Source organism: Carex rostrata, chromosome 12 (genome assembly GCF_964058835.1).
Source record: "Carex rostrata chromosome 12, lpCarRost1.2, whole genome shotgun sequence".
Classification (NCBI taxonomy): domain Eukaryota; kingdom Viridiplantae; phylum Streptophyta; class Magnoliopsida; order Poales; family Cyperaceae; genus Carex; species Carex rostrata.
Window position 1 is genome coordinate 5,445,338 of NC_135929.1, and position 23,552 is coordinate 5,468,889.

General features: G+C 33.3%; 2 protein-coding genes across 5 annotated transcripts; both read left to right on the forward strand.

Annotated features, from left to right (window-relative positions):
• The first annotated feature begins 4,593 nt into the window (after nt 1-4,593).
• On the forward strand, nt 4,594-9,855 carry LOC144563520 (putative leucine-rich repeat receptor-like protein kinase At2g19210). Its single transcript, XM_078313005.1, has 13 exons — nt 4,594-4,768; nt 5,000-5,546; nt 5,808-6,295; nt 6,381-6,519; nt 6,858-6,929; nt 7,039-7,110; nt 7,200-7,280; nt 7,357-7,526; nt 7,741-7,991; nt 8,288-8,414; nt 8,512-8,580; nt 9,029-9,221; nt 9,307-9,855. Exons 1-13 carry the CDS (start codon nt 4,669-4,671, stop codon nt 9,812-9,814), a joined length of 2,817 nt encoding a protein of 938 aa, XP_078169131.1. The 5' UTR covers nt 4,594-4,668; the 3' UTR covers nt 9,815-9,855.
• A 3,738-nt stretch (nt 9,856-13,593) lies between these two features.
• LOC144563518 (putative leucine-rich repeat receptor-like protein kinase At2g19210) lies at nt 13,594-18,763 on the forward strand. Of its 4 annotated transcripts, none has more exons than XM_078313001.1 (13): nt 13,594-13,759; nt 13,935-14,487; nt 14,764-15,242; nt 15,337-15,475; nt 15,594-15,665; nt 15,822-15,893; nt 15,992-16,072; nt 16,163-16,329; nt 16,749-16,999; nt 17,380-17,506; nt 17,602-17,670; nt 17,803-17,995; nt 18,090-18,763. In XM_078313001.1, exons 1-13 carry the CDS (start codon nt 13,660-13,662, stop codon nt 18,574-18,576), a joined length of 2,790 nt encoding a protein of 929 aa, XP_078169127.1. In that variant the 5' UTR covers nt 13,594-13,659; the 3' UTR covers nt 18,577-18,763. The 4 variants fall into 4 exon arrangements, with proteins under 4 accessions (XP_078169127.1, XP_078169129.1, XP_078169128.1 ...); XM_078313003.1 differs by having other exon boundaries at nt 16,755-16,999; XM_078313002.1 differs by having other exon boundaries at nt 13,938-14,487.
• The last annotated feature ends 4,789 nt before the right edge of the window (nt 18,764-23,552 follow it).

The window sequence follows — 23,552 nt, forward strand, 5'->3', positions numbered from 1 at the left end:
TAAAAATGTCGGAAGTCTTCTCTCGGATACCGCCTGCAGTATCAGTGTATGCAATTATGCATATTTTCCAATAATAATAAAATAATTGTTAGACAAAAAGGGAATAAAAATATAATTAAAAATCTTGGTCATTGTCTTCATTTTTTTCAGTCAATTAGTTCCGCAAATATATATGGTGGGCCACTCGCATTATTGAAAGATTGCAGTATAGTTATATATAACGAGGAGGGCTCGAATGACCCGTGCTTAGGGGTGAAAACGGAGCGGATAATGTTGATACCATATTCACATCCGTTTTTCAATGAGCGGATACGAATACGGATACGGATAGTAAACAGATATCAAAATTCAAAACTAAATCCGTCTTAAACGGATACGGATACAGAACAGATAGTCTACGAATACGGATTCGAATACGGATACGAAACAGATAATTGTCGGATAACAGAGTTACATGAACTTTATGATATAAATATTAATTAACAAATTTATGAAAATAAATAATTAATTTATTCACAAAATTATTGCATCTGTTTATCTCAATTCAAATCAGGAACAGATTTGAAGCGGGTTTGAACGAATATTTCTTAATCCGTTTTCAGGGTTTAGAGATATAAATACATTAATATATATTATATGAGATGAAATGATGGGATGAGAGCCTGGGTCCCACATCGGAACCCCTCATGCTTGTCGTTTTCTTAGTTTTTTTTCTCTCCAAAGTCACACCACCACTTTAACGGTCCAATAGTGATAAGCCACGTAAGAGAGTGAGATTCCGTTAAAATTTAGAACACCAAAGCGCGAAGTAAAGTCAGCTGAATTGAATTGTCCGGATCTCCATTTGCTTAGACCCACGAGGAAATAGATAGAGTGCATAGAGCGGTATATAATATAAGTTCCTGACCGCTTGAGTAACGAGAAAGGTCTTACGGATGAGAGATGGATTTTGATTCGGATAGTAGTGGATATCCGCTCCGTTTTCAGATCGGAGAATATATCCGTATTCGTATCCGAATGAAAACTGAGTATGTGAAAATTATCCGAGTCGGTTTTGGGATTATCCGAATTCGTTTAGTCCGGATTCGGAAAGATATCTGACTCCGTTTTCACCCCTACCAGTGCTTCATACTCAAATTGTACTCTAATATTTTTATTTTCGATTTTAAAATTTAAGTAGACGATTCTAAACGCTAAATATGATATTTACGTTAAAATATGATTGGAGATCAAATTTTATATTTTTTTTGAATTTTTTTACTATTTTTTAAGATAAATATAAAATTATTATTTTTAGATGAACCAAATTTTTTGAAAAACAATAATTTTGTATCTATCTTAAAAATATTTAAAGAATTTAAAAAAATATAAAATTTGGACTTCATTCATATTTTAACGTGGATATCGTGTTGAGCAGTTCAGATCATTTGTTTAAACTTTGAAATTGAAGATAAAAATGTTGAAAATATGATTGGAGATCAAATTTTATATTTTTTTTGAATTTTGTTTACTATTTTTTAAGATAAATATAAAATTATTATTTTTAGATGAAACAAATTTTTTGAAAAACAATAATTTTGTATCTATCTTAAAAATATTTAAAGAATTTAAAAAAAATATAAAATTTGGACTTCATTCATATTTTAACGTGGATATCGTGTTGAGCAGTTCAGATCATTTGTTTAAACTTTGAAATTGAAGATAAAAATGTTGAGGTATGATGGAGGCATAAAGCAAATGAAAAATTTGAACCCTCCTCAGTTATAACACATCATTAATTTAATTAATTTTAAATTTGATCGTTTTAAATGGGTAAATTTCGCTGTAGGTCACTAAACTTTGTTATTTGTCACGAATTGATTACTCAAGTTTGATTTGTCTCTTTTGAGTCATTCAACTTTGTTATTTGTCGCAATCAAGTCCCTTTACACTTCTCCATTCAAAATTTTAATGGAATATATTCCTATTCCGTCCAAAAAATTAACGGAATATACTTATTACATCCAAAATATTAACGAAATTAGCATATTCCATCCAAAATACTAACGGAATTAGTATATTCCGTTAAAATTTTGGATAGAAAAGTGTAAAGTGACTTAATTGAGACAAATAACAAAGTTGAGTGACTCAAAAGAGACAAATTAAACTTGAGTAATCGTGACAAATAACAAAGTTTAGTGACCTACAGCGAAATTTACCCTTTTTAAATGCACGATTCATAATTGACACGAACTATTTGATATTTTCCGGCCAGGTTGGCACAGGTCAGCAAATCCGTTGACCTATACTATTTGAATCGCGTGATGCACTAACCACTGAACCACTGATGCTATTCTTCTCTAATTAATATCTTGAAATGGAGGATGTCATTTATCGTTTCTATTTACTAATTTTCTGCCACACCATTTAGCATTTTATTTTAATGCTTTGGGTACGACATTATAAATTATAAAATTTAATAGTTAGCTTGAAAAAGAAATCAACCAAGTTATTAATAGTCAAAAATTCTAAATTATATACACACACAAACTGTGAACAAGAAAACTATTTTGAATAACAAGTTGCAAATGTACATCCGACGACAAATACGTACCATACAAAAAAAGAGAATATATATATATATATATATATACTCTTTTCTCGTTTCCTAATTATTTGCATTTGTCAAAATAAATTATTTCGCATTCATATAGCCTATCAGGAAAACACTTGAGAACGTGAGAACAATGGAGCTCTCCGTTTTAATTACTGGAGGCAAGACAACATCCACTATATCTACAGAAACTAGCTGTTTAGATGGTAATGAGATTGGAGGAACTTCAAATTCAACCATTTCGGCTACCGTTTGAAAAAAAATATAATTATTCTCTGCCAGAAAAATCGGCGAGCACGTTCTCTGGTTTCATAAAATCTCTTCCTTGTACAGTTGTACTAACTATAAAACATCTCCAATAATTTGTATAGCGAGTCATGAGCTACTGGACAATAATATCTCACAGGCATAGTGACAAATGAATTATTCGGGTTCGGTTCGACGAAATCAAAAATTCGTGATTCGAGAATAATTTGGATATAATTCGGGAATGATTCGGAATTATTTGGATTAGAAATCTTAGTCCTGCAAGGAAGAGATTTTGGAAAAAATTCGTGAATAATTCGTAAAATTCGGGAAAAGTTTGTAAAATTCGCAAATTATTCGGATTTAATTCGGTCAACCGAATAATTCGGCGTTCAATTCAGCATCACCCCAAAATGAATTATTCAGATGTAATTCGGATATCTTGTCACTGTGCTTACAAGTCTACACAGGACAATGTACACTACTGACATGTCATGTAAGAACTAAGAGGCATGAACCTTGAAGGTTTGTGGTATTATATATTGGGAATTTCATATATGCCCCTCAAAAACTTCAATATTACGTATTCCCTATCAAAATTTTGTAATATCATATTTACCCTTCAAAATATTAGAAACTCACATATTTATCCAAAAACAATTAAATAATAAAATTTATCACTTAAAATTTAATAAATAATATTTATTAATCAAACGTGACTATTATACCCTCTCTTCTTTCTCCCCATTCTCTCTGTGCCTCCCTGTGCCATGTGAGGATTAAAATCCATCAAATCATATCCAGTAGTCGTGTTTGGAGAGAATTGTTTTCAATAAGCACAAAAGAAGCCCGCAATTTAGATTGGGTCTTGCTTAGAGGTAATTGGTCTCAATTTACCAAAAGGAAAACATAATTTTAATGAAAATCATTTGATTGGGTTCTCTAAAAGTTGAAATTATGGAAGCTGGAATAAATTTTCACGGGAAATGGTCTATTCTAAGGACGTCAATCCAGTTTCTCTCTCTACAAGCCATGACTTTTGAGGAGAGAGAATATCGCTACGGGTCAGTAAATGAAACATGGAAGATGCTGGAGAGAAAAACATGGTTGAAGACTTGAAAAAAATGAAACTGAGAGTTGCATTGAAGATGTCAAAAAGACAGTTGAGATTTACCAGTTGGTGGATGCACCACGTGAAAATTTTGATGTTACTTTAGTTAATGAAGAAATTGAGATGAAGGCTGAAATGGATAGGTCCATTGAACCTATTGAGATTGAAGTGAAGGGTGATTTTGAGATGTCGACTGCACATGAAGAGGAGAACTTGATTTATACATCTCTAAATGAAAGCATAGGAAACATGGAAGAAATAGAGATGCCCCTTGAAGATGCCCATTCTCTCTGCTGATAGCGGAGAATTGAAGAGGACACATGGAGGCAGGAGGCACAGCGGAGAATTGGAGAGGGCATAGGGAGGCACAAAAAGGTGGAGAAAGAAGAAAGGAGTATAATAGTCATGTTTGATTAATAAATATTGCTTATTATATTTTAAGTATTAAATTTTATTATTTAATTATTTCTGGGTAAATATGTGAGTTTTTAATATTTTGAAGGGTAAATATGATATTACAAAATTTTGAGGGAGAAATACGTAATATTAGAGATTTTGAGGGGGATACATGAAATCCCCCCTACTATATATTAGAAACCATTCTATTGGCTTCAAATTTCAACCATGCTTGGGCAAGAGCTATCTATAGATATGATACTTTAGTAGATACTCATGTCTAAGGGCTTTTGAGTTTCAAAACAGTTGGCTAACTGTGGCAATGGAGAATTACAATGTGACAGAAATGGCGCTTTGGTTTGCATTTCTTGCTTCCTTTTTACTGAATAATGCCGGAGTGAGCAGCCAGGCCGACAATACCGGTAAGCATTTTGAAAGTTCTAATTGTTTCATCTTCATCCACTTAATTTCATGGCTTCTTCATTCTCTGGTTTGCTTTCTCTATTTTTTTTTAAGGTTAGCTGGCAAGGTTTTTGTTTTATCTTTCAATCTGTCGGATATGCTATTCAAGTATTCATGAGATTCATTAAGCTGGTTCATAAATATCTCAGCAAGTAATTCTAAATTTCTCCTTTTCTTTCTATTTTTGGTAGGATTTGTGAGCATTGACTGCGGATTACCAGGAAACTCAACTTACAAAGATGTTAGCACGCTCACCTACAGCTCCGATGCACAATACATAGATACTGGAACTAATCATAACATATCCGTGGTGTACATTACGCCAACAATCTCACCACATTGTTTGAACGTCAGAAGCTTTGATACTGGGATTCGAAATTGCTATACCATAAAATCTTTGGAGGCAGCAGTGAAGTACTTGGTTAGAGCAACATTCATGTACGGAAACTATGACGGGCTTAACAAGGGTCCCATATTCGACCTTCATATTGGGGTCAACTATTGGAAAACTGTTAACACCTCTAATCCAGAAAAATTAATTATCGCAGAAGTAATATTTGTTACTACTGTTGATTATATCCAAGTTTGTTTGGTGAACACTGGCTTTGGAACGCCTTTCATTTCTTCATTGGATTTAAGGCCGATGAAGAGCAGTCTATACCCTTCTGCGAATTCAAGTCGGGCTTTGTCGCTCGTACGGCGGCTAAATGCAGGGCCGACAGATACAAAAATCATAAGGTATGTAGACAAATCTCTCATAAAAGTCAACATTATAGGCAGATTATTTAAAGTTCATATGTTAATATTGCAATTGTATATGATTCTATATATCTGCAAGAAGAAAAAATCAGTCATAAATTGAAAAGACAAAAAAACAATAATTAAAAAAAAGGAAATTTAGTATGCCTCAAAATGTACTTTGAGTTCTAGTAGCATCCAAAACAACAATGTCCGGATGACCGGATGTCTAATTCTCTGTCCCAAAAAATAAAAAAACAGGTACCCAGATGATCCACATGACCGGATGTGGGAGCCATGGAGCAATGTCCCTTATTGGACAGAGATCACCACTACCTCACACGTCCAAAACATAGTAAATGATATCTTTGAGGCACCTTCTGCTGTCATGCAGACGGCCGTAACACCTGTTAACTCCTCAGAGCTGGTGTTTTTCTGGGATGTTGACCCGTTTGAAAAAGACCCTGGCTACTTGGTCAATCTTCACTTTTCTGAGCTCACGAACCTCCCCAAAAATGCAAAACGTGAGTTTAACATTTCTTGGAACAATTTCCAGTGGTACAATGAATCGTACTCTCCATCGTATCTATCCACCGATGCAATTTACGGGTCGAGGCCATTCAGTGGGTATCAGCGGTATAATGTCACGCTCACAGCCACTGAGAACTCCACTCTGCCACCGATCCTCAATGCAGTTGAGGTGTTTATTGCGCAACCAGTATCTGACGTTCCAACTGATAGTGTGGATGGTAAAGTTCTTTATTTCTTGCACAATTGGATTTTCATTTTTGTTGACAGAACTATTGAATAATTCACGTGCCTTTTTGTTGACAGTAAATGCAATAAATGCAATTAAGTCAAATTATCGAATAAAGAGAAATTGGAATGGTGATCCATGTGCTCCCAAGACCTATGCATGGGATGGTTTGAATTGTAGTTATGTTGTCTCTGGCTCTCCAAGGATCACAATTCTGTGAGTTCCTTTTCTTCTTTTACAATCGGTCTTCTAATACAATAAATGTTTTAATCTAGTTTATACTCACCAAAGATTTGAACAGTGGCATGAAATACACAGTACATGAAATTTTGGAATAAAGAAAAGACACCAAGTTTTGCAATTAAATCTATACTGTCGGCAAATTTCCCTTACCCTATGTCAATCATTTAAGCAAAGCTCGCACAATTAGTAGCTAAATTGATCCTTACTTTAATTACAAATAATTTCTCAGTTTAATAAAACAAATGTGAGTCTAGGAATCAATATGATTTGGTGGAATTGTTGATATTTTATAATTCTTTTTACTTTTACAGGAGCCTAGCATCAAGTGGATTGACCGGTGAAATAACAAATGCCTTTGCCAACCTGAAGGAGCTCCAGACCTTGTATGTTTTTAATAATTTATTAACTTATTTATTTTTTACCTTTCTTGATAGGAGTTATTTGGATAATTATTACAGGTTGGTAACAACTTTTTTTTATCTCCTTTTTAAGGGACTTATCTAATAATAATTTGACTGGGCAAATTCCTGATGGTCTATCTCAATTACCATCACTTACTCTGCTGTAAGTTTTTCTTTTTCTTTTGGGAAATTCAAGTCACCATGTTTTTTTTTTCTCTTAGAATTTCATGACATAATTTTTTCTTCAATTAGAGATTTAACGGGCAACCAACTCAATGGGTCAATTCCGTCTGGTCTCCTAAAAAAATCACAAGATGGGTCACTTACCTTGAGGTATGTTTCAAACTTTTTAAACATTAACTAACTTTTATCTACATCCTTAGTTTAAAATAATTTCATTCTTCAATAGGGTTGGAGATAATGCAAAACTCTGTTCTGATGGAACCTCATGCAATATTCAGTCCAAAAAGAAGAGCAACAGTTCTAAAATAGCCATTGCTATTATAGTTCCAATTGTTGTTGTGGCAATCTTAGTAGCAGTATGCACTTTCATCATTTACCGACTTAAAAGACCACCAGGTACAAAAGAAAGAATTAATCATTCTGATCCTTACAATATAAATGTGGTTATAGATATTTGGCAGAACAATAATCCAAATCAGTGTTGTTTGCAGCCCTAATGTTTCAGTGACAACATTTACTAGCACCTGTTACGTGATTACAACTTTTGTTTGATTTAATCACCAATGATAAAATTCAATATAATATTAACCCTATTTAATTTTTTCCAAAGGTTCGAATACTACGATAAACCCGCAAAATACAGAATACTCAACTGGAACCAGTACTGTGGATACTGCTATACAGTTAGAGAACCGCCAGTTTACATATGAGGAATTAAAGATGATAACAAATAATTTCCAACGAGAGATTGGCAGAGGAGGATTTGGAATAGTGTATAGTGGGTTCATCGATGGAACACAAGTTGCGGTCAAACTGAGACCCCAGACATCAACACAAGGGGTTAAGGAATTTATGGTGGAGGTATGGAATTTTCTGATGTTACTGTTTGTAACCAAATTATAGTTTCTTTTAACATTATATAGAACTTTATAATACACGCGTATTATGCATAAATAAGTTATTATATAATAATAGAGATTAGATGCTTAGGAAGACCTCTGTCCTGGAAGCATAGAAAAGGGATGCAAGAACTAGTCTGAGATTTATATCATAAATAATTTAAAAGTTGTCCTGATTCAATATATTTTTTTTTTTCTTCTGTTACATTTTAGATCTCGATGTGATATGTGAGGATGATTAATTAATGATTTTTTCAGGCACAACATTTGACAAGGATTCATCATAAAAACCTAGTATCACTTATTGGCTATTGCAAGGATGAAAACAGTTTGGCTTTTGTCCTCGAATACATGTCTGAAGGAAGTTTACATGATCACTTAAGAGGTCTCTCAAGTTTATTCAGTTCATCTTATGTTGTCATTTTCAATATCCTTCTTATAAAATAATTTAGGAGAAGGATATGTAATTTTCTATTTAACAGGTAGAGCTGGAGGTACCTGGCCTTTGACTTGGAGAGATAGGATCAGAATCGCACTTGAGTCTGCACAAGGTGAAGAGATTATTAAATAGAATAGAACACCTATATAAGGACCTGAACATACCTCACATCTTTATCTTCATTTTTAAAATTCAAGCAGTCAATCTGAACCACTCAACATGATATCCATGTTAAAATGTTCCTATAGACCAAAATCCATATTTTTTTTTAAAAAAAATTTACTATTTTTTTAGATAAGTACAAAATCATTATTTTGGAGAATCCAGAAGTAGTGATTTTGTACCAATTTAAAAATATAGTAAACAAATTCAAAAAAAAAAATTGGTCTCTAAGCACATTTTAATATGGTGATCTTGTTGAGCAGTTTGGATCGACTGTTTGAATTTTAAGAATAGGGATAAACATCTGGTGGTACTGGAGTACAAACCAATGGTGAATTTTAACCTACTCTAATTTTAAATGCATCTCATTTGTCACTGAATTGAATAATGATGTTCAGGGTTAGAGTACCTACACAAGGGATGTAACCCACCGCTGATTCACAGGGATGTGAAGCCACACAACATTCTCCTAAATGTGAAATTAGAGGCCAAAATAGCTGATTTTGGCATGTCGAGAGCATTCAGCAGTACCAACAACACACATGTATCGACGAATCATGTGGTCGGTACACTTGGATATGTCGACCCTGAGTAAGTTACATGTCATGTCTCGCATAAAGAAAAAAAACAACAAAAAATGTACTCAAGGTAATGATAAATATCTTTCAATGTACAGATACAACATGACAATGCAGCTAACAGAAAAAAGTGATGTGTTTAGCTTTGGGGTAGTCCTACTACAAATAGTAACTGGTCAACCAGCAATTATACAAGGATCCGGACATGAGAACGGGAGTGGGAGCATGAACATGAACATAATTCAATGGGTGCGGCAGAGGCTCGTGAAGGGAAATATAGAGAGCGTGGTGGATGCAAGAATGCAAGGAGAATATGACATCAACTCTATATGGAAAGCTGCTGATGTCGCGCTCAAGTGCACAGCACAGAGCGCGGCTCAAAGGCCGACCATGACTGAGGTTGTACTGCAGCTCAAGGAATGCATTGAGCTAGAGGCGGCAACAGGTAGAAATTATAATCCAAACTTCTATTCTGTGACTAATAGCAATGGTTACACCAAAGAGAATTATTACATGGAGCAAAGTGATGTTAGCCAGAACAGCACACAAGAGATAGAACAGATAGTTGGGCGAGTTCCAACGGCTAGTGGCCCGGTAGCGAGATAATTTGTCATATTTCCTCCATAAATGTGTATTTTAAAGTGTGTAAGCAGACGTTAATTGTTCACCTTTACTTTTGTGAATTCATGCTTGAGTTCTTTTGGAGATGTATTGTATCTCTACATATTTACCGAAATGAAAATGAAAATGTTAATGACAAATTAAATAAAAGTTGTAGATTGATGTATCACTTAATTGATATATTGTGTTGGGTCTATATGAAAGAGATCTGTTATGGGTCTATACAAAATAATAATGTAGTCATCCGGATCAATTTGGTTGCATATTTCAAATTTGATGTTTAAATATTGTGTTGCGCTACGGTACTTCGCGAAATAAAATGAGTGTTTTATTTCACATTTATATCTTCAACTTCAAAGTTCAAAATGTAGATTCGAACCATTTTAGTTCATCTCCATATTAAATTGTGCTTGGAGACAAAATTTTACATTTTTTTGAAAATTTTTATTTCTTTAGAATTTTTGAAAATCGCTGTTTTTCAGAAAATTATGGACCATCAAAAATAGTGATTTTAAAAAATTCTAAAGAAATAGTAAAAAAATTTCAAAAAATGTAAAATTTGGTCTCCAAATACAATTTAATATGGAGATCAACTTAAACGGTTTGGATCAATATTTTGAACTTTAAAATCACAAAATACGAGTGTGAAGTAAAACACTTGTTTTACTTCGCAAAGCACCGTAACCCAACTATATATATATATATATATATATAGAGAGAGAGAGAGAGAGAGAGAGAGAGCAAAACTAGGGTGTGATGTGCTCACAAATAGAAACTGGAATTGTGATCTGCACAATGGAAGCAGTCGGAAGAGAAGAAAGAAAAAAGGGAGGATCAGTGGAAGTAGACTTAGAGGTGAGATCAGCCATGGTAAATTCAAGAAATCAAGAGACTAGAGAAGAAAAAGAGAGGATAGAACCGTCTGATACCATATAAGAAAATGAATATAACAGAGAGAGTAGAGTATTGAATTTCTTAATTTTCATTAACCTTGTCTCTTACAATCCTTAGCCTATATATATACAGAGAGCATTATAAAAGAGCTCCTGTAACTAACTTTACAATATCGGATTCAATTACTCAATAACAGACCCGTTAAACTTTCTAAGCTATCCTAACAACTATGTCTAATAAAAACCCATCAAATCGACTTCAAATTACGAATCCGAACCGTTAAAACCCGCTTACCTTACAAGTGATGTGTCTCCATGTGAAAATTTTAAACATTCGAATTAATTTAGCACAAAGTCAAGTTGTCAAAATTAGAAGATTAGTAAATTAATTTTAATGCATTCATTTTTTGAACGTTTTCTGACCTTTTGACTTTATGCAAAATTAATTTCAACATTAAATTTTTTTACATGTAGACGTATCACTCGTAACTTGTAAGGTAGGTAGATTTTAACGGTTTAGATTCGTCATTTGAAGTCGATTTGACGGGTTTTAGACTTGGCTTGGTGAACTTAAAAACACCCTAGTTCTACTCTTATTGTTTATATATATTCTTCTTTATCATGCAAATTATTATCGTTTATTGAGCAAAATTTCAATTTCTCTTCGGATAGTATTTTCTTTGATTTTTTTTAAAGAAAACAAATTGTAGACGAAATTAGGATAATATTAAATATATTATGAGAAATCTTAAAATAAACGGGAATAACAAATACCGTTATTTTTTATATCTTAATGAAAATTTTGCATTAATTTTAATACAATTTTATAGTTTAATAAAAAATAACAATAGAAAATTATAATATTAGAAAATATATTTTGAAAAATCTCAAAAAAATAATGTACTTCGCTCTATATGATACTAAAGTTTTATATATATATTATAATACTGTTCATTATTTTAATACTTTTTGCGATTTTTAAAAGTAAAACCAACTGGTGAAATTCAATTAATGCAGGTCTCCGGAACTGTTTCTTTTTTCTTTTTAATTTGTAAGCTGGAAAGAAGTCAGAACTAGTGCAAAGAATGGCTTCAGGTTCTCCAATAATCCAATTAATTATCAACCACTGGATTTGGAAGTCATATATATTAGAGTCGATTTCGTCCTTTTTAGTTGAATTATTATTTAACTTACTTTGAATTAATGCTTTATTCTTCTTTATAAAACACGTAAATCTGTTTGTTTCGATTCGAGTTTGTTTGAAATTCATTATCAATTAACGAGCCAATCATTATCAAGCCACTCCATGTATATATTAATATTACTTATTTATAATTTTTATATGCATGATCTGTGCTCAATTTGATGATTGTTAGCAATGTTAACATTACTAGCTAGCTAGTAATGTTTTGGTAATGATGGATTGATAATTATTAATTTCAGATGCTCAATGCCCGTTGTTTGGTTGGGACATACAAATTAAAGAACAGTTTTCTACTCCGCCAAGAAATTAAATTTTGGTTTAGTTTTTGACAAACAACCAACTTAATTATATGCTGGGAAAATAAAATGGTTAATATATATAAACAAGTGGGCAATAAGATATAATATATGCACAGCTAGCGAACAAATTGTTCGTGATCAAGTACGGCCGAAGATAAGCTCAGTATATTATTATACCAAGTCAAAAGTCTTCGATCTCTCGTGTTCCGCCTGTATGCGTATTTCCCGATAATAAAAAATATTTGTTGGACAAATAGAAAACAAAAAATAATTTAAAATCTTTGTATTGACTTTTATTTTTTCAGTCAATTAATTCCCCATATGTGGGGCCGAGGGGCCCACGCAATATGGTAATAAGATAGCGGTAGTTATACCATATACCATTAAGTTAATTAACTTTTTTATCGTTCAATTTAAAATGAACGATTCACATTTGATTTGACACAAACTATTTGATATATCATTTCTATTTCTAAATTTTCTCCAACAACATTACCTGCCAATTAGAGAAAGGGGGTAACACAATTGGCTAAAAAAAAGTCCTAGAGTTGTTGTACTCAAAGGTCGAGAGTTCGATTCCCCTTCACGACTTCGCAATTTCTGCGAAGATTTTCAAAAAAAGACATTACCTGCCAATTATATATACATCTTGAAAAATTGGGCGTAAAATTAAATTAGCCTCTAATTATTTGATGAATGCTTTATGTGTGACATAATTAATTTAATAGTTACCTTCAAAAAAAAAGAAATCAATTAAGTTATTAATAGCAAAAAAAAAAAAAAAAAATACACGCGCGCACACAGAAACATACCAGTGAAACAAAAAATATTCGAATAAGATGTAACCATATATATGAAAAAGAGCATACCCTTTTCCCCTCCCAAATTATTTGAATTTGGCAAAAGAAATTGAAAATGGAGATCTCCGTTTATTGAGTACTGGATACAAGACAGCCACTAAATTTACTGAAACTAGCTGGCAATGAGATGAAAACTTCCAGGCAGTAGTAGAATTCAACCGCTTCGGCTAAGAAACCTAACATTTGGGAAAAAAAAATATTATTATTCGCTGCCACATAAATTGGCGAGTACGACTCTCTGGTTTAATTTTATAATCTTTTGATTGTACGTTGTACTAACTAGCTAGAATTGCTCCATTAATTAGTATAGCGAGTCGTGCGCTACTGGACCATATATTAATAATTATACTGAACACGCTTTAATTAGTCATGATACATTACAAAATAGAACACACCCTTTTCTTCTGAGAGGCCACATGTGCATTGCTGACGCAGCACTTAAAAGAGTTGAGACGCATGATACATGAAGATAATTAGTGATATATTACTATATATTATGATCCATTGTCTTGGTTTCAAGTTTCAACCATGGGCAAGAGCTTTTGAGTCGAAAGACAGTTAGCTAATTGTGACAATGAAGAATTACAATGTGACAGAAATGGCGCTTTGGTTTGTATTTCTTGCTTCCTTTTTCCTGAATAATGCCAGAGTGAGCGGCCAGGCGGATAATACTGGTAAGCATTATGAGAATTATATTTGCTTCCTTTTCATCCTCTTCCATGGCTTCTTCATTCTTCGACTTCTTTTTTTCATTCAACCTTCCCGATACACTGTTCATGACCTTAATTTATGATGGTTCATTACCGCAAACAAGTCAGCTAATAATTTTAATTTGCTCTTTTTTTTTAGTAGGATTTGTGAGCATCGACTGCGGATTACCAGGAAACTCAACTTACAAAGATGTTAGTAGCACCCTCACCTACAGCTCCGATGTGCAATACATCGATACTGGAACTAACTATAACATATCCGTGGAGTACATAACGCCAACACTCTCGCCACATTATTTGAATGTCAGAAGCTTCAATACCGGGATTCGAAATTGCTATACCATAAAATCCTTGGTGGCGAAGCTAAAGTACTTGGTGAGAGCGACATTCATGTACGGAAACTATGACGGACTTAACAAGGGTCCCATATTCGACCTTCACATTGGGGTCAACTATTGGAAAACTGTTAACACCTCTGATCCTGAAAAATTAATAATTGCCGAAGTAATGTTTGTTACTCCTGTTGATTATATCCAAGTTTGTTTGGTGAACACCGGCTTTGGAACGCCATTCATTTCTTCATTGGATTTAAGGCCGATGAAGAGCAGTCTATACCCTTCTGCGAATTCAAGTCAGGCTCTGTCACTCTATAGCCGGCTAAACGCAGGGCCGACAGATACAAAGTTCATAAGGTATGTAGATTGTAGACAAAGCTGTCATAACAGTCAACGTTAGATGTAGATTATTTTAATTTCTTATGTTACTCTAGCAATTGCATGTGATTCCATCTGAAAGATCAAAAGAGCAATCATAAACTGAAAAGACAAAATAAATAAGAAAAATGGAAAATTACAAAACGAAAAAGGTTAGGATATCAGTAATTCAGTATGCCTCAAGATGTACTTTGAATAATATCCAAACAAAAATTACAAAAGAAATTATGTCTAATTCTCTGTTGAAGAAAACAGGTACCCAGACGATCCGCATGACCGGATGTGGAAGCCATGGAGCAACGTCCCATTTTGGACAGAGCTCACCACTACCTCACACATCCAAAACGTAGATAATGACTTCTTTGAGGTACCTTCTGCTGTTTTGCAGACAGCTGTGACACCCGTCAACTCCTCAAAGCTCGAACTTTTCTGGGAAGTCGACCCACTTGATGATAACCCTGGCTACTTGGTCAATCTCCACTTCTCTGAGCTCATGAATATCACAAATGCAAAACGAGAGTTTAACATTACAGTGAACGATGTCAAGTGGTTAACGTTCTTTCCAGACTATGGACACGCAAATGCAGTTTATATGGACATTCCAATCCGTGGGTTCCGGCGGTATAATTTAACGCTCACAGCCACTAAGAACTCTACTTTGCCGCCGATCCTCAATGCGGTCGAATTGTTTATTGTGCTGCCAATTTCTGATGCTCCAACTGGTAGTGTGGATGGTAAGGGTTCTTACTTTCTTAACCAATTCCATTTCCATTTTTTCTGAAAGAAAGTATTGAATAATACATGTGTTTTTTTTCCTATGAACATCAGTAAGTGCAATAAATGCAATTAAATCAAATTATCGGATAAAGAGAAATTGGAATGGTGATCCATGTGCTCCCAAGACCTATGCATGGGATGGGTTGAATTGTAGTTATGTTGTCTCTGCCTCTCCAAAAATCACAATTCTGTAAGTTTCTTTTATTTTTATTTTTTTTAAGAGAGAAAATATGTGGGTCTAGGAATCAACATAATTTGGTGGTATTGTTGGTTTTTTATTTTTTCTTTTTCTTTTACTACATTTACAGGAATCTTGCATCAAGTGGATTGACTGGTGAAATTACAAATGAATTTGCCAACCTAAAGGACCTCCAGACCTTGTACGTACAAATCATATCTGTACATTGCTTGTGTCCTTTTTATTTATTTACTTATTTATTATTTTACTACCTTCTCTGATCGGAGTTCTATTAGATAAGTATCTTACAAGTTATAACAAGTTTAATTATATATAAATTCTGGTAACATCTTTTCAGGGACTTGTCTCATAATAATTTGACCGGGTCAATTCCTGATGTTCTGTCTCAACTGTCATCACTTACTCTGTTGTAAGTTTTATTTTTTTTTCTTTGGGAAACTTAATCCACCATTTTTATTTTACTTGAAATTTCATGACATAATCCAAGTTGCTTTTTTTTTTAATTAGAGATTTAACGGGCAACCAACTCGGTGGTTCAATTCCATCTAGTCTCCTAAAGAAGTCACAAGATGGTTCACTCACCTTACGGTTCGTTTCAAATTTTTTAAATTCAATAACCAACTTAATTTTATTCCACATATTTTGTTTGAAATATATATTTCATTAATTCTTCAATAGAGCTGGAGATAATGCAAAACTTTGTTCTGACGGGACCTCATGCAATCTGTCCGAAAAGAAGAGCAACAGTTCTAAACTAGCCATTGCAATTATAGTTCCAATTGTTGTAGTGGCGATCTTAGCGGCAATAGCCACTTTCATCATTTACAAATTTAAAAGACGGCCAGGTACCGAAAAAATAATCATTCTCATCCTTACTATATAAATGTGGTTATAGATATAATTGATTTTTCTTTTTCTTTTTTACCGTTTTGTTTAATTGGTTCATTGAAGCCATCTGACCGAACAATATTTTTTTTTTTTTTAAAAGGCAGAAGCCCATTTCATATTACTGAAATTGGATAATTACAAAATTAGTTTTAGTGTGCCCTCCAAACAGGGAACACCTCAACTGAGAGTAGATAATATCAAGCCACAAAAACAGCAAATAGTTCATACAACAACCATAATAAAACAGTAAATAGTTCATACCGAACAATAACCTGAACATTTACTAGCGCATGCATGTTAGCCCATCAAAAGCATTTGCTTTACTTAATCACCAACGATGAAATCCAATTGCTAACAACATATAATTTTTTAAAAGGTTCAGCCATGAATACTACCATAAATCCGCAAAATACAGATGGAACCAGTACCGTGGATACTTCTATACATTTAGAGAACCGCCAATTCACATATAAGGAGTTAGAGGAGATCACAAATAATTTCCAACGAGAGATCGGCAGAGGTGGATTTGGAGTAGTGTATAGTGGGTTCATGATCGATGGAACTCAAGTTGCGGTTAAATTGCGGCCCCAGGCATCAACACACGGAGTCAAGGAATTCATGGTGGAGGTATGGAATTTTCTGACACTGTTTAATAGGCAAATTATAGTACTTTATTTAGAGACTGGTACCTGTGGCTTGGTAAGGTCTCTTGTGATGTATACTTTCATGTGTACTATAATCGCTTGGATTTATTTCCACTTTTAAAAATAAAAATAAAAACACAGAACTATTATGCATAAATAAGTTCCGTTATAATAATAGAGATTAGATGTTCGGGAAACAATCAGACATGTAGGCATAGAAAAGGGATGTAAGAAATAGTCTTATATTCTAGTACAACATAAATAATTTCAAAGTTGCCCTGATTCGAAATATACTCTTTTTTCCGCTATATTATAGATCTGGATTCGAGACCTTATGATAATTAATTAATGATTTTTTTCTAGGCATATCATTTGACAAGGATTCATCATAAAAACCTGGTGTCACTTATTGGCTATTGCAAAGATGAAAACAATTTGGCTCTTGTCCTCGAATACATGTCCGAAGGAAGTTTAGATGATCACTTAAGAGGTCTTCCAGTTGATTATCTAATTATGTTGTCATTTTCAAAAAAAATTTCTATGCAAATAATAGGAGATAAGGATAATTAATTTTCTATTTAACAGGTAGAGCTGGAGGTACTTGGCCTTTGACATGGAGAGATAGGATCAGAATTGCACTTGAGTCTGCACAAGGTGCTAATATAAATAGAGTAGAAACTTAAATTAGGACTTGAACGGTTCAGAATATAGTCAAACGCACATGCGTGAATGGAATTTATTTTAAATGCATTGTAATTTCTCACTAAATTGAACGATGATGTGCAGGGTTAGAGTACCTACACAAGGGTTGTAATCCACCGCTAATTCACAGGGATGTGAAGCCAAACAACATTCTCCTAAATGCCAAATTAGAGGCCAAAATAGCTGATTTTGGCATGTCAAAAGCATTCAGCGATACCAACAACACACATGTATCGACGAATAATTTGGTTGGTACATATGGATATATCGACCCCGAGTAAGTCACACGTCATACCTCGCATATGAAAAAAAAAAAGGAGACAACAAAAAATGTACCTATAAGTAATATGTGATTATCTTTCAATGTACAGGTACAACATGACATATCAGCTGACCGAAAAAAGTGATGTATATAGCTTTGGGGTCGTCCTACTACAGATAGTAACGGGTCAACCAGCAATTATACAAGGATCCCGGTCCGAGAATGAAAGCGGGAGCATGAACATCAACATAATTCAATGGGTGCGGCAGAGGCTTGCAAGGGGTAACATAGAGAGCGTTGTGGATGCGAGAATGCAAGGTGAATATGACATCAACTCTGTATGGAAAGCTGCTGATGTGGCACTCAAGTGTACTGCACAAAGTGCGGCTCAAAGGCCGACAATGACTGAGGTTGTAATACAGCTCAAGGAATGCATGGAGCTGGAGGCAGCAATAGGGAGAAATTATAATGCCAACTTTAATTCCGGGAATAGTAGCAATGGATATACAAATGAGAATGTTAGTCTAAACAGTACACGAGAGATGGAACAGCGCGTTGGGAGGGTTTCAATGGGTAGCAGCCCCGTAGCGAGATAAATTCTCATATTTTCAGTTTGACTCGTCTGTAATTAGTGTCAATTAATTCGATGTGTGTAATTGTTCACCTTCTTTTTTTTGTGAATTCATGCTTGACGTTAATTGCACTTGAGTCGGCATATCGAAATATAAATGCAAATGTTAATGATAGGATGAAGTTATAGATTTATGTATTACTTAAGTGTGTTGGCTACAAAAAGATAATATAATTGAGTAGAACTAGGGTGTTCTTAAGTTCATCAAGCTTCTTGGCGAGCTCAAGTTTAAAACCCATCGAATTGGTCTCACACAATGAATCTGAACCATTGAAACTCGCCTACCTTACAAATGATGCGTCTACATGTAAAAAAATTTAATTTTGAAATTAATTTTACATAAAGTCAAGTGGTAAAAAAAAAATTCAAAAAATAAATGCATTAAAATTAATTTATTAAACTTCCCATTTATCTCGGGTTTTACATTCGGTACAGGGAGCGTATGATAATTACAAGGTTTAAATCCTTGACCTTAATTAGATAGGGGAATTTATCTATTTATTTATTCTCTTTCTTCTCTCTTTAGTTATTTCATTTCGGGCTTAAGCATTGATCTATAGGCCGGAGCAAGGGGATCTTGTACTTGGTAGATCCATAATTGGTCAAATGGGTCAATGGACCCCCTTTGCTACAGTTGATAATTAAATGGATTGGATTCGAATTAGATCTTTGTCATTGGTGAAATTAAAAGAATTTAGATAAATCAAAAAGGAAAATAAAAGTATGAAGCATTGACGGAAAACTACAAAAATAAATAAATAAATAACTGAAAATTTCATGAAAAAATAGAAAATTGTACTAGTGTTGAAGAATATATGAATATGTCCATAAACGTTCCTCTTTGCAAATATAGCACGAGTGCTCTCACTTTTAGTGCATATAATACTGCTGTTCGGGTACCCCATCTCTCTCTGTCTTGTTTCTCTTTAATCCGATTCAAAGTTTGGAACTTGTTACACAACTCAAGGGAGCAGTTATAATTTCTGTGGTGATTGAAATTAAGGGAAAGAAAACTTGTTTAATATTTAAAAATGGTGGATTTACTTGATATCACTTTTTTCCCTCTTTTGCAATGAGCACAACTGAATTTGGGGATGATGTTGGAACAGTAGCTGCGATTAGAAGAGAAAGAGAAAGGGATGAAGGGCAATACGATCAGAGAATCTGGGCTGTTAGAATTGAAAGACACAGACTGCACATGGGCCCCAAGACATTAAATGGATCCATGGCCGACAAAGGGACCCTCATACTCAGAACTAAGAAGAACACTGATCGTTCAGACAGTTAGGCGTTAGTTGGGACACCTCAGCATCAGTGCTTACATGTTGTGCTATGGTTAATTATAATTTAGAAGTAATCAGTTGGTTATTTTAGTGGCTTCTTTTTGGATTGTAATCGCCTATACAAAGCCAATGTAACTATGGAACAGATTATGAATGAAAATCAATAATTTGAGATAATTTTCTCTGTATTCTTCTTACGTTACTGCTCCACCATTATCGAAATTATACTAAAATTTACCTCTAACCATTCCATATTTGTCCTGATTCCAATTCGTAGTGTCTGAGACCTAAGCTCGTTGTACTTTTCCTTTAATCAATTTTGAACCAGATAATGCTTATTTGATTGTGGTACATCCATCTTTTGCTTGGATAGAGAACATTAGACCATAGTAAGGTTGTTTAATTGGTTGAATTCTTGATTCTTGACGTAGAGCTTAACTTGTAAACTGTACCTGTCGATAGTGAGCTAAAACCAGACTGTACCAGTGTATTGTAACCCTTTTTCTTGGTGGTTTGATAATTGATATCCGCTAATTGGTTGATGTTGAGTGGTCTGAGCTCTAGTACCAGCAGTCTGTACCCATGCTCTATTGCGTACTGTTATGCTTTCTTGATTTTTCAGAGGCTTATTTGTAAACAAAGAATCATACTGAAGGTATAATTTGTAGGCGGCTGTAAGAATTTGAGAAAGGACATTTGAATTTAAGTTGGGCTGGGCTTCGAGTTCGGAAGGAGATAAACTATTTGAAGAGACTTGAGTCTGATCATATAGGCCTAGTTACGAAATTGAAAAGGAAAAAAAGAAAAAGAGCTCTGGTATCTGGACTGAGAACTTAAAAAGTTCTGTAACTTTGAGCTTTGATTGGACTGGAATCTTAACAATTTGAACGACACCGAAAATAAAAAAATTTAATCAAAATTTATTAAATGGGTTGATTTAAGGATTAAGGAATAAAGAAATAATTAGTACATGATGTCATTAATTAACAATGAATAACAAAACATGAATTAATTACTTAACACGTAAATTGTTTTGTAATAATAATTTTATAAATAATAAGTGTTATTTTGTTGTAGCCATAGACAATGTGGATCGCTATATTTGTCTATGTTATCAAGTGTGGAGTTATTGGATTTATTTGAAACTTCATTTTTGAGAATTAAATTATTATTCATTTTACATGTTCAATGATTGATTGTTGCATTATTTGATATGTGACATCATATGCATAAAACACAATAAAATTAGTGCAACTAGATTTGCGATTTAGATGACTTGTCATTTTGTATGGTTTACTGTTTTGTTTGTTCTCATGTTCCGAACTATGAATTGAAAATTACCAATAAATTTAGGAGAAGAAAACTTTATAAAGTATAGGAGCCAGTGTTTTAAAAATTGGTTCTTATGCGGTATTCAGAAAGCCACCGCATACCACATATACGGTATGCGGCCGCATATACGGATTTTTATTTGAATTTATATATGCGGATTTTAAAATGAAAATTCATAATAATTTGTATACAAAGAAAGTATTTATGATTGACTGTACATGTTAAATTGGTGATGAAATGTTAAAATATCGATCCTCATCTCATACTAAATGAAATACTTAAATATTTATATATTGATCTCAATTCAGCATAATATGCGACCGAATATTCGAATATGTGGCCGAATATTCAAAACCGTATATTGGACCGAATACTAATTTTCTATTCATATTCCAACCGAATACGAATATTCGGCCTAATAGACCAAAATCCGATATTGGCCCATCCGGTGAATGGCCCCCAATGTTTTTCAGTACCAGTTGGAATGGGGGAGGTAATGCATGCCCACGTTCCCTCAAGGTTTTCCTATACCAGTTGGGCGAGGGAATTTATGGTCACACATCAGTTAGGGGTGACCAACTTTAATAGAGAGTTTGGATAATTAACTATTGTGTTAATCTAATTGTAATCTGAATTCATTAGTATATGAATTGAACCGTTAAATTAGATTATGTGTATTTAATTATGGATATAGATTTCTCTCAAATTTAATATTTAATTTTGGATATGAACTTTCCTCAAAATGAATTTTGCATTAAAAAAATAATTTTATTATTTCTCACCCATTTTTTCTTATGAGTTTTCAAGTTCGTTAATATATTACAGAGAAACAATTTTATGATATATTTAACAATATGTCCACATAAAAGTTTAAATTTTGAAATATTGTAACTACGGGGAGAGAGCGAAGAACATTTCTTCAAAATTAATTGCCATGTTCTGTTAGATAAGTTTTGTAAATATTTTACAATGTGACAGAAATATAATAGTGTAGTATTGATAATGCATATAAGAAAAATCTATTGTCAACATGTATTTCTTAATAAATATACGGGGTAGATTCTTGTATCCTATGTGACAGTTAGCTATGTTAATTAGTATTGTTTTGGGAATGATAAATTGATAATTGTTCATTTACATGAATAATGCACGTCGTTTGGTCGTGACAAACAAATTAAAAGAACAGTTTTCTACTCCGCCAAGAAATTAAAATTGGTTTAATTTTATGATAAACTAACAATCCACTCAAATGAAGGGAAAATAAATTGGTTAATATATACATGTGGCAATAAGATAGAGTTTTTGTGAACAAATTGTTTGTGAAGTTCGGCAGAAGATAATGCTTTAATTATATTATTAATTTATTATTATTATTATTATTATTATTATTATTATTATTATTATTATTATTATTATTATTATTATTATTATTATTATTATTATTATTATTATTATTATTATTATTATTATTATTATTATTATTATTATTATTATTATTATTATTATTATTATTATTATTATTATTATTATTCTAACTCAAAGTCTTCTTTCGGCTTCTAGATAATATCCGATCTGTTTGCACCCCTAAAACAAGTTATTATAGCGAAAATTTCTATAATACACACGCATGCGCGCACATATTTTTGAAAAAAAATAAGTACTTGTGCAAATATACATCAAACCACAAATACATACCCATTCCTACCTACCTATACTTGTTTGCATTTGGCAAAGAAAATTATTCACATTCAGATATAGGCTTTCGAGGAGAATACTTGAAAAGGTGAGAAAAATGGAGATCTCCGCTTTCTTTTTACTGGAGACAAGACAACATCCACTATTTCTCCTGAAACTAGCTGTACTATAGCTGGCAAAGTAGCAATGAGATTGGAATTTGGAGGAACTTCCAGACAGTAATTTAATAGAATTCAACCATTTGAGCTAATATTGTAGGCAAAAAAAATATTATTATTCGCTGCCACAAAAATCGGCTAGCACGATTATCTGGTTTTGAAGTCTCTTCCTTGTACAGTTCTACTTTTTTCTGAGGGGGGAAATGTTCATTGCTCACGTGGCACCTAAGATGCATGAATGATGAAACTTCAACGTTTGTGATATCATATACTATTATATATATGTTAGAAGCCATTCTATTGGTATCAAGTTTCAACCATGGGCAGGAGCTTCTATCTCAGAAAAACCATGGGCAAGAGCTATCTATGTAATAATTTAGTACATATACATGATTAAGAATTTTTTTTTTTTCAAAAAAGAGTCTGAAGACAGTTGGATAACTGTGACAATGAAGAATTACAACATGACAGAA